At 44.0% G+C, this 12,226-nt stretch overlaps 1 protein-coding gene across 1 annotated transcript; it reads right to left on the minus strand.

Moving 5' to 3' along the window:
• Positions 1-5,222: 5,222 nt before the first annotated feature.
• Positions 5,223-11,820, minus strand: Selenok (selenoprotein K). Its single transcript, XM_059273964.1, has 4 exons — positions 11,690-11,820; positions 8,805-8,895; positions 6,263-6,346; positions 5,223-5,316 (listed from the first exon to the last, which is right to left on the minus strand). The coding sequence occupies exons 1-4, from the start codon at positions 11,706-11,708 to the stop codon at positions 5,223-5,225; spliced, it is 288 nt and encodes a 95-aa protein (XP_059129947.1). The 5' UTR covers positions 11,709-11,820.
• Between the last annotated feature and the right edge of the window lie 406 nt (positions 11,821-12,226).

A 12,226-nucleotide genomic window follows, 5' to 3' on the forward strand; every position in this document is an offset into this window, starting at 1 on the left:
AATAAATTGTGAGCTATCGTGTAAGTCTGAGATTAACTAGTCTCATTAGACCCCGAAGGTCTTCACTCACAGGCACTATAATACTTCAAGTTCTTACCGTTTGCTGGTCCTGTTCAGCCCGGCCTATTGAGTTATTTGGGACTAGGTCTCTCTCTCTCTCTCTCTCTCTCTCTCTCTCTCTCTCTCTCTCTCTCTCTCTCTCTCTCTCTCTCTCTCTCTCTCTCTCTCTCTCTCTCTCTCTCCTCTCCTCTCCTCCTCCTCCTCCTCCTCCTCCTCTCTTCTTCTTCTTTTTTTTGGTTTTTCGAGACAGGGTTTCTCTGTGTAGTTTTGGTGCCTGTCCTGGAACTCACTTACTTGGTAGCCCAGGCTGGCCTTGAACTCACAAAGATCTGCCTGTCTCTGCCTCCCGAGTGCTGGGATTAAAGGCGTGCGCCACCACCACCCGGCCTAGGTCTCTTCTTGATACATTCCTTGAGTAACTGCTTTGAATTTCATGGCTTTACCCAGGATTCCTGAATATGTTATTTCCAGTTTAGGTCTATTCCTGAAATCCAGACTCATAGCCTATTTGACATCTGTACTTAAGAATTCTACAAAGCACTGTAAATTTAAATACTGACTTTTTTTTTTTTTTTTTTAGTTTTTCGAGACAGGGTTTCTCTGTGTAGCTTTGCGCCTCTCCTGGAACTCACTTGGTAGCCCAGGCTGGCCTCGAACTCACAGAGATCCGCCCGGCTCTGCCTTCCAGAGTGCTGGGATTAAAGGCGTGCGCCACCACGGCCCAGCAAATACTGAATTCTTAATACCCACTCCCTGCAGGAGGCAGGACAGGAGATGACAAAACCCCAACAATAAACCAGATGTGTAACTTGGAAGTTCACCGATTGCTTCAACACCCAAACCATCAACAGTCCTGAAGTGACTGAAAAGTATCTTCAATTGGTTCACTTTTTTGAATGTGATGTTACTTACCCCACTCCTGCTGGATGGTGACAGCAGCCTCTAAACTGGGATCCTGTTTAGTCCAGTTCCTGATAAGCCGTCCACACAGCCGCTCAGTGTTTTATCACAAATTAGTCTGTTGTGGTAGTACATACATGTAAATCCACGTACTCCCAATCAGGAGGAGTGCCTCAAGTTTAAGGCTAACTACCTTCTAGACCACACTTGATCTAGCTCTGCCATATTTCTGTGTGTGCTGTACCTCCACAGAGCCAGGAGGACATCAGGTGCCCAGCTTTATTAGTCTCCCTAAACCTAGAGCTGATAGCCAGCAAACACAGGGGCTTGTTGCCACCTGACACCTGGGATTACATGGGAGCACCAGGTCTTACCCAAGCCTTTTATGTGGGTGCTCTGATCTGAATTCAAGTCCTCAACAGCTTGTGCTCTTACCCACCGAGCAGCCTTCATTTCTGATGTTACCTTCCATGCCTGAGGTATATCCAGCTACATTTGATTTTTTTTGTTTTGTGCGTGTGCACTTATCCTAAAGTGTGTGTGTGGAGGTGAAAGGATAGCTCTAGAGAGCCTTCTCCCACATGGGTCCTAGGAATAGAACTCTACTCAGCCAGGCTTGACATGGGATGTCCTTACCTGCTCAGCCACATCACCAGCCCTTACACTTAATTTCTGATGTCCTCTCATCATCAGGCTATTGCTCCTTCTCTTGCTTGGAAGACTCTTCTCTCAGCTGGATCACTTTAGGCTTTCCCTGGGTAGCCTTTCATTCTGGTTCCTTAGATAGATACATGAGCCATTTATCTGTAATTATTATTTTTGTTTTGTTTTTCTAGACAAGGTTTCTCTGTGTAGTTTTGGTGCCTGTCCTGGATCTCACTCTGTAGACTAGGCTGGCATCGAACTCACAGAGATCCGCCTGGCTCTGCCTCCTGAGTGCTGGGATTAAAGGCATGCTCCACCACCGCCTAGCCTGTAATTTTTTGCCTGTGTACTTTCTCCCACACTAGAATGTAAGGTCCATGAAAAGTGTGCCAGTCAGCCTCGGAATATGGTGAGAAAACTAGGAGAAATTGATCTGAGCTGGGTGTGGGGGAGTACCCTGTAATCCCATGTGCCTGAGAAGGCAGCAGCATCTTGAAGGTTAGCTTAGAGTTGAAGGTTACCTTGGACTGCATGAGACTGTCTCAGTAAACAACAAAAAATTAAAAGATCATTGTCCATCATGGTCTACCCTTCTTGATGGTTTAAGTGACAAAACATGACTCAAAGTCACAAGCTACAGAATAAAGACAAGTTTTGAATACAGGGTATACAAGAGTAGTAGGTCCTGTATTACATGCTACTGTAGTCCTCAAGCGCAGAATGGATCAGCTAAATACAAGCTGCGTGACTCTGGGCTAAGTCCTCAGAGAGGAAGCGTGCACCTCAGCTGAGTCAGAAAGGCTCTTAGGCCACAAACACGAAGAAGCCTCTGCTCACACTAAGTCGCCTACTAAGGCCCTGGTCTTACAATGAGGTGAAATTTAACAATGTTCCTGCCAGACCGCCACACTATCTAGGGAGCTGTTGGGCTCCAGCAAGCCCTCACAGGTTATCTGTATAATTTAAGAATCATCTCCATACCTACTTTGTCAGAATTGAAAACGTAAAACAAGTTGGCTGTAACTGAGTGGTCAAAACTGTTTTTACTCTTATCCTATAACCACTTTTCTTCTTTAAAATCTGCCATCTTGTGATACTACATCCCCATTTCTTTCATAAGTAGACAGAGCTTTCACCTAAATATTTTGGTTTCAACATGTGTACATTGGATGTATACTGTTTTCATTTTTATAATATTTCATAGGGTAAGCCAAGCAAACTGTAAACCCTGTAATCCCAGTACTCCAGAGGCAGAAGCAGGAAGAGCTCAAGCCCCAGCTCAAGGCCAGCCTGGGCTATAGATGTGTCTTGGTTAGTGTTTGACAACTTCATCTAGAACTACCTGGGAAGAGGAATCTCAGTTGAGAAAATGCTTTTATCAGACAGCCTAAGACAAGTCTGTAGGGTGTTCTCTTGATGTGTGGGACCATTGTGGGTAGTGCCACCCGAGATGGTGGACGTGGGGTATATATACAACAAACAGGCTGAGCAAGTATTGGGAACAAGCCAGTAAGTAGTGTTCCTCAGGGTCTCTGCCCTAACTTCCCTGATAAAGACAGTCTTTATCACAGCAGTAAAGAAGCCAGCTAAGGCTCTCAAAAAAAAAAAAAAAAAAAAAAAAATGGGGGTGGAGTAGGATGAACACGGCTATTTACGGAAAAACATGAAAGGAGTATCCAGATGGAACTGAAAGTAGGTAGGTAGGATCTTAAGCAATGGGATCAAATTCCTATTTGTCAAGATAGCGTAAAATCCATGGTTTGAAGATTGGCCAGCATATAGTCAGTCATTTGAAGCTCAATTTTGTGGACTTATAAATATCCTGGGGGCTGGAGAGATGGCTTAGAGGTTAAGAGCACTGACTGTTCTTCCAAAGGTCCTGAGTTCAATTCCCAGCAACCACCTGGTGGCTCACAATCATCTATAATGAGATCTGGTGCCCTCTTCTGGTGTAAAGGCATATATGCAGGCAGAACACTGCATACATGATAAAATGAATCAATCTTTAAAAAAAAAAAAAAAAAGAATCCTCCTCCTTTAGCCGGGCGGTGGTGGCGCACGCCTTTAATCCCAGCACTCGGGAGGCAGAGGCAGGCAGATCTCTGTGAGTTTGAGGCTAGCCTGGGCTACAAATCGAGTTCTAGGAAAGGCGCAAAACTACACAGAGAAACCCTGTCTCGAGAAAAGAAAAAAAAAAAAAATCCTGACATTTTATCTGGTAGTAGATCAGACAAGATGTATTCACAAAATAAATACATTAAAAATTAAAATTCAAAGGCAAACATGTTTAACTGCTGAAATAATTATATTGTGGTTTATTTATAAATGAGAGCAAGATAACAATGAGCAGTATTTCAGAAGTTGGAAAAAAAGGCAACATTAACAGGGATAAATACATTGGAGCCAGGTGACGGTGGCACACCTTTAATCCCAACACTTGGTAGGCAGAGGCAGGCAGATCTCTGAGTTCAAGGACCTGGTCTATAGAGCAAGTTCCAGGATGACTGGCAACACACAAAGAAACGCTGTTTTGAAAAAGCAAAAACACAAACCAAACAAACAAAAAACCAGAACTAAATACATTTCCTTTATTTCTTCCAGATCAGAGACTTGGGGTTTAATCATATAAAGATGAAGAATCAAGTTTTACAACCTAGAAATATTTACTTATTAAAACTATATTAATACTTTAGTAAACTATACAAAAAAGATAAGGAGACAAACATGTACATTTATCTAACTGCATGTCAGTCAGGCTAGATCCTGCAGAGGGAATTCCCAGCATGACCTCATTTATCTGTGAGCACACAGAGCAGTCCTTGTTTAGACATACACCATCTTGTCCTGCATAAGCCACTCTTCACCTCTTCTTGATGGTTTCCTTCTACACATGTGCATGTCTAGTCGTCTGCTCCACAGAGCAGACGTTTACCTAAAAGAGGTTCAAACAATTAGCTCCTGCTTATTAAACTGGAACTCACTCACTCACTCACTCTCTCTCTCTCTCCCTCTCCCTCTCCCCCCCCCCCCCCTCTCTCTCTCTCTCTCTCTCTCTCTCTCCTCATATACGCCAACATGGAGTTCCTGAGGGGTAGGGACAGTGAAGGGGGCTGGCAGCTAGGGAAGTCCAGAGGAAAGGATGGGAGAAAAGAGAAAAAAAAATACAAATCTTTTCTCAACTGATATTTCAATAATAAAGTCAATGAATGTCTAAGAATTAAGATGTATCTTTTAAATGTATAATACACAACTTCTAGAGAGATGGCCTGGCAGTTAAGAGCACTTGCTGCTCTTGCAACGTACAAGAGTTGGATGTTCAGCACCCATCTGGACTCAACTCTTTTCTGATCTCCACGGGCACCCATGCACGTATGTGCATACATACACACATGCAGATACACACACAAACACCAACTGCAGGGGATCCAGTGCCCTCTTCTGGCCTCCTCTGGTACCATGCACACATTCAGTGCACTTACATACATGCAAGCAAAACATTCAAACACAAAATAGAAATAAACGTTAAAAAAAACCCTACAACTTCTGTTTTCCTAAACAAAATATTCCTAAGGAGACATTTTCAAATAAAGTCCTGCAAAGTAATTTCAGATTTTAAGTTACCTTCCTCATCCGCCAGCCATTGGAGGAGGGCTGGGGCCTTGAAGATGACTGATTCGACCCATTCTTCTTCGTGGAGGGTTTCCTGGTGGCCTAATGAAAGAGAAAGTATCTACTGTTCGGTAAATCCAGCTTTAATTGGTTCTCTCTTTTTAGGGAGCATCTTGCTATGTAGTCCTGCCTAGCCTGTAATTTGTTATATAGACCAAGCTGGCGTTGAACTTGGATTCTGTCTGCCTCTGCCTCCCAAGAGCTGGGATTAAAGGTATGCACCTCTACATCTGGCCAATTGGTTCCTTTTATTAATCACTAAACTACACCCTTTTCAATAAACAGGACAATGAGCCTGGTAGCATCTAACTGTCATCTCAGCACTTGGGAGGCCGAGGGAGGAAGATTATCAGAGGTTCAAGGCCTGTCTAGGAAATGACCAGGTCAACATCGCTGCAAAGCAAAACCCTATCTCAAAAAACAAAACCAAACAAAGCACACAGCCTTGATAAAAGAGCAACTACCATGTACACTGGTGTGATAGGTAATCTTGGCTGCCAACTTGACACACCTGGGAAGATGGAACCTCAACCGAGGAATTACCTTCATCAGATTGGCCCCCAGGGCATGTTTGTGATGCATTTTGATTGCTAATCGCTAATAGCCCACTGTAGATGGAGCCACTCCTGAACAGGTGGGCCTGGGCTGTATAGTGAAGGTAGCTAAGCAAGCTGGATGAAGTAAAAAACCAGCTTTTCTCTCTCCATGGTCTCTGCTTCAGTACCTGCTTCTACTTCCCTGGATGACGGACTGTAACTTGAAAGTTGAAATCAACTTTCCTTGCCCAAGTTGCTTGTGGTCAATGCTTTCTCACAGCAACGGAGAAGCGAACTCTAAGTCAGGAATCAAAAATCCTTGACTTTTAATTTATAGCAACTTGTTAATTTTGTGAAATGGGGTTTAATCTTTTAATTTCTACAAGCCTATCTAAAATAACAAAATGAGGACACAAAGGTAAACACGTAACAGTAAGAAAGGCTGCACATACCCTCTTCCATCATCGTATCTGGAATCAGACGAGCTTCCATAGCCTCTTCTTTTTTTCACATCTTGCTGAAGCAGAGTTTTGAAACTGAAACAAGGGACAGAAACAACAGACCACTTTGACACCACCAAATATATTCCCATGGTCTTCATTATCATCTCTGAGAGGTGACTAACCCAACTTAGTAGCTTACGCCTACACTTCATGCTGGACATATCTAGCCGGACAACATCTAGCATAACAGGATGTGCCATGTTCTATGCCAAAGCCACCTGTCCCCATACTTCTCATCTGCTAGTAACTCCTGCAGACAGCATGAAACCAGAGTCCTCATCGGTTTCATTCTTCCGGTTAGGTTTCAACATAATCTATTTTTACAGTATCTTACAGTCATCACCCCCCACTAACTTATTCTCTGTTTTCACAGTATCTTACATTCACCATGCCTGCAGTTCCTCTGCCAACAGCCTACCTGACATCACCTTGGGGAGGGAAGAGATGAGGATATTATAGTCAGAGGCACAAAACTTGTCAGAATAAAAAAAAAAAAATGCAATTTTCTTTCTTTCCTTTTTCCCGTCTTCTTGTTTTTCTTTTCCCCACTAAAGACAAGGTCTTACTATGTGTATAGTCCTGGCTGGCCTAGAACACTCTATGTAGACCAGGCTGGCCTTGAACACTGCTGTCTCTGCCTTCTGAAGGCTGGGATTAAAAGTGTATGCCACCACACCTAGCCCGATTTTCTAATTTCTTAGAAGGAGGTGTTAACTAAGGCAAAACAACATAGTTAGGTGACATTTGTAAGTCATTAAACTTTGCACTGGTCAATTTAAGTTAGGGCCTTTTCTTGTCCCTTCTTGGGTAACTTCCCCCCCATGACACTCAACCCACTATCCCTGCAATAGAAAAACATTTACTGATATTATGCTTGTCTCAGTTAGGGTTACTCTCGCTGTGCTGAAACATGACCAAAAGCAAATGGGAAGGAAAGGGTTTATTTGGCTTACACTTCTACATCGTAGTCCATCACTGAAGGAAATCAGGACAGGAACTGAAGCAGGGCAGGAACCTGGAGGCAGGAGCTGACGCCCAGGCCACGGAGGGGTGCTGCTTACTGGCTTGTCCAGCCTGCTTTCTTATAGAACCTAAGGGTGTCCCCATCCACAGTGGGCTGGGCCCTCCCATATCATTCACTAATTAAGAAAATGCCCTACAGGCCTGCCTATAGCCTGATCTTATGGAGGCACTTTCTCAATTGATAACTTTCAGAAAACTCTAGCTTGTGTCAAGTTGACATAAAACTAGTCAGTACAGCACCTAAATGAAGGAAGGGACTATTCTCCCACACCTACTCATCACAACTTTCTAACCATGAGACATTCAAACTCAGGACAAGTAAGACTTGTTAGTGACTGATTGGTAATTTGATAAAAACAGCCTGTAAAAGACAAAAGAAAAAACAAAACAAAACAAAACCAACCCTCATTTAATAAAGAACTGCTTGGTATGACTGAAAAGTTTAAATTTTTGTCTCTTCTATTATTGACTTCTATTCCTTCATGAAGAGTTCAGACCCAGGAGTGGTAGCACATTCCTATAACTTCAACATTTAGGAGGCCAAGGCAGGAAGACTACAATGAATTCTAGGCCAACTCTGACTCTGTACACAATGTAACACTAATCCAGTTATATAGGGCTATTTAGCAACACTTGGTCTCAAAAGCCAAAACAAAAAGCACAAGAAAAGAAAAGTAATCTGACAGTAGAACGAACAGGTCTGGCTATAAGCTGACATGGCCACCGTAAAGGTTCAGGCAGTCAAGCTCACTAATTCAACATTGTATTTATAATTGTAAGAAGGCTTAATCTTACTCTGTAAAGCTATTTAAATAATTGCAATTAGGTACTTCTGCTTCCTTGTGCAGTGGACTGTGGTTACTACAGAGACTCACAGCTGGTCAAAGTGTAGAGAATAAGGGTCTATGGAATGCTCAGCCATGAGTGAGTATCTACATCACACAATTTCCCCAAAAGCTCAGGCAACAACATGGAAAAGGGGAGAAAAGATTCTAAGAGCCAGAGGTCGGAAGAACTGAGACAAAAGAGCGTCTCCTAGAAATGTTGCACTCACGAATTCTTCGAAGCTGTGGGTGCTTACACAGAATCAAGCCAGTCAACAGCGGAGGGGGAACATAAGCCCCTACTCCTAACTGAAGAGCTATCGACAGCTGATGATTGCTAAGGGGGGGCGGTCAGTGTTCTTTAGGAGTGTGGTCCCAGGAAATGCTCCAGGGGATGGGCCCACACCCATCTGCCAGTAGTAAATATACTTAGTGGGTCATAAAAAAGAGAAGCAAGGGTATGAGGTAGGAGGGGGCATGTGGATGGCATGGGCGGTGGGGGGGGGAAGTGGAGAGGAAGAGGGGATGAATATGATCAAAATACATTGTGTACATGTATGAAATTCTCAAAGATAATCAATCATCATAATATAATTTGATTAGCTTAAGTATAAATGCAACTAACTAAATGCTTTTATACTTACAAGAAAACCACAAATTCTGCTATTCCCCAGAAGAAGTCTGTTATAAAAGACAATCTCCATGGGGACTGATTCCGGCTGTCCAATACTTGTCCTATAGAAGAATAAAATAAATAAATAAACAGAGTGGCACAGTCCACAACTTGGCATTGCATTTAATCAATAAGCTTGGGATTTAATTTGCCCACTATTTCAAAATAGTCATGAGAGGTCCAGTATGAGTGACATAAAATTCTGAGATCTAGAGTTCATTCCTTTGGCAATGTGTCTATGGCATAACATTTACCATTTTGAGTACACAGTTGTATAAGCACATCCACAAACATCACCACTGCCTACCTCCAAAACTACTTTGTTTTCCCCACCTGAATTCGACCCAGTCAACTTTGACTTCCCGTTACTTCTTCTCTGTAACCCTTGGCAACCACCAATCTACTTTTTGCCTCTCTAAATTACTGGAGAATCTCACACAAAAGGAATTAAGCCATTTCCATGTTTTGTGATTAGCTTGTTTCACTTAGCATAATTTGGGATTTAGCCACATGACAGCCTATCAAAGTTCCTTTCCTTTAAAAAGAGTGGCCAGTATTCATATATATATATATATATATATATATATATATATATATATATATATATATGAATAGTGTCCATTCACCTGTCAAAAGACATTTCAATCTTCTATTATGAATCATGCCACTATGAGCATGAATATACAAACATCTGTTTATTCAAGCATTTTGAAGAAAATCAATGGGTTGGATGAAATGCTTATACTGCTCTATTTCTTCTTTTCTTTTGAGATAGAGTCCCACTAGGCAGCCCTGGCTGGCCGTGAACTCAGAGAGGTGCCTGCCTGCCTCCAGAGTGCAGGGATGAAAGGTATGCACCAACACAAGTGGCAGCATCCGTTTTCTTAAAGATGTTCAGAGAATTTTCCTCCCACCTGCCAAGTCTCTCACCTGTACAAAAGGTTATTTAAATATACAGATCTTTAGAATCAGTTATTTTGATAAAATTCTTATACAAAGAGTCTATACGGTCCAAGCACTGAAAAGAAGTTAACTTGTTCTTTATTAAAATACCCAGTATTTTCTGTAACGCTGTGCTCTTGAGTCAAATGATAGACTATGCAGTAACACCTGTCCTCTCCATGATCTGAAGGGCTTTGCAGTTTCCCTCCATCCCTCTTTCAGGTTTATCTTTCTTTAACTAGCTCACTTCTAGTTATTCCCTTGGATTTAATCCCTCACGAAGCAGAGAAGAAAAGAGGCTGACAGTCAATGGGTGAGTGATGAACTCTGCTGTGTTGGCTTCTCAGGAAAATCACCCCAGAGCTACCCAGCATACTGGATTGGGATGAAGGTGTCATCTGGAGGTAAGAACCATCTATGAAGTACTGATAAATTACGGTCCTAAGATGATGGACCCAATTGTAGCCCATCAATTATCCCTTTGTGATTCTAAAGATCTAACTGCATAGCCACCGTTCTACACGGCTCTTTGCACTCTCTCCTAAATTCTAAAGGCAGAACCTTTACAACTCTGCGTCCCCAGAGGGTAATAATATGCTTGAACAAAGTTGCATCTGTCAAACTACAAAAGTAACAAGTCCTACCATGACACACATTACAACACTCTACATACTCTACAATAATTACACTTTATGTAATTATTTAATACTGCAGGAAGCAGTAACCTCAACCACAAATAATAAATTAAAATCTGTAAGCACTCAAAACTAAGCTGCAACGTTGATGCTCCCTTTAAACCCCATCATAGCACCTATCCCAAAGCTTTGTCATCTGGAGGTGGGATTCTGAGACGCCCCAAATTCAAAGTGCTCCCAGCCAAAAGACGTTCCCCGGATACCTTCATCTCTGGAGATACACAGATGAATCAAATACAACCACACCTACTTCCAGGGACGCAAGACGGGGTTCTAGGATTGCACCAAGGATTTTCACCTACGTCACACAGGTTCTGGCACTGATGTGGCTTAGTCATGCAGTACCTCTTCTAAGTTTCATTGTGAATTGTCATTCTCAGAATTTTCTATTTGAGAGACTTGCTCCCCACGTTCTTTCAAATTGGGGCAAAATCTTGGGCTTGGAACTAGCTACACTCTAGTTCCAAGGGGAGGAAACCTATCAAAACTTTCGTTTTGCCTGGCATGGTAGTACGGTCCTTTAATCCCAGCACTCCGAAGACAGGGAGAGGCAGGAGGATCTCTATGAATTAGCAGCCAGCCTGATGTACACAGTGAGTCCCAGGGCAGACAAAACTACAAAGTGAGACCCTGTTTCAAAAAATTTTCATGTTCGTGCTAGTCTTCTGCCTTGTTGTTGTTATTATTTTACACATTATAGAGCAGTATTACCCATTAGGGCGGCCTCCTCCACATCAGCGCCCAGTGGGCCAGATGGGCAATAGGTCATACTGGAGCCAGCCTGAGTTTGAATTCGACCCAAGTCACATATACTGACTTTGTGATCAGGAGCGAGCTAAGCAATCTATCTGCGTTTCAGTCTACATCCGAACAGGACAGTTAAACGATGACGGAGACGGTGGGCAGAGACTGCTGTACCAGCGGCCCAACACAAGAGCGCTCTGCACACACTGTCATTGCCGGGTGAGGCTACCCGCGCCCGAGGAGAACACACTCGCAAATCCCAGGTCGGAAACTCGCTGTAGGAGAGGCCTCCGTTGAGGCCAGCGGGGCTCCGGGGCAGCCGGGGCCCTTCTGGGATGCGCCCCGGGTCCCGCCGCCTTCGCTTCCCGACTCCTCCCGGCCTTGGGGAACTGATGTGGGGAAGGGGGGAGGGCGCCCTAAGCTCCGACCCGGCGAGCAAGGGCACAAGGAGCCCAGGGCAAAGGCCCTCACTCACCATTCGAGATGTAAACCATCTTCCCTCCGGCCGGCCGCTTCCAAACGACGGGGCGGACCAGCCCCCTGCAGCTTCCGTAGTTCGCCTCCCGCCCCGCCCTCTACGTCACAGGCCTCTGCTCGCAGGCCGCAGAGAGGTGGGTAGAGCTCATTGGCTGCTGTGAGACAAGTCCCGCCTCCACGTCCCGCCCCGTCACAGAAGTAACTTCCGCTGGCGTGGAGGCTGGTCCCGGCAGGAGGCCGGATATGACGTTTAGGAGCCTCTTTCTTTGAGCGGCTTTTTTTTTTTTTCCTAACTTGTTTCCGGTTTGCTGGTGGAGTCTTAGATGCCACGGCCCCACCGACCGGAAGTCGCTTTCTGGTTGGTAGATGAGCACGGGGTTCGGGTGAGCAAGGCTGTCTGTCAGGTGTGAAGTGGCGGCTGGGCATCCCTTAGCTTTCCGGATGCGCTTCTGCTTTACGGTGTGCAAGGGACAGCCCCTGAGGTGGTGGCTCAGACATGAAGAGCCTCATCCTCAGGTTTTGGAGAACTCACTGC

Source organism: Peromyscus eremicus, chromosome 9 (genome assembly GCF_949786415.1).
Source record: "Peromyscus eremicus chromosome 9, PerEre_H2_v1, whole genome shotgun sequence".
Classification (NCBI taxonomy): domain Eukaryota; kingdom Metazoa; phylum Chordata; class Mammalia; order Rodentia; family Cricetidae; genus Peromyscus; species Peromyscus eremicus.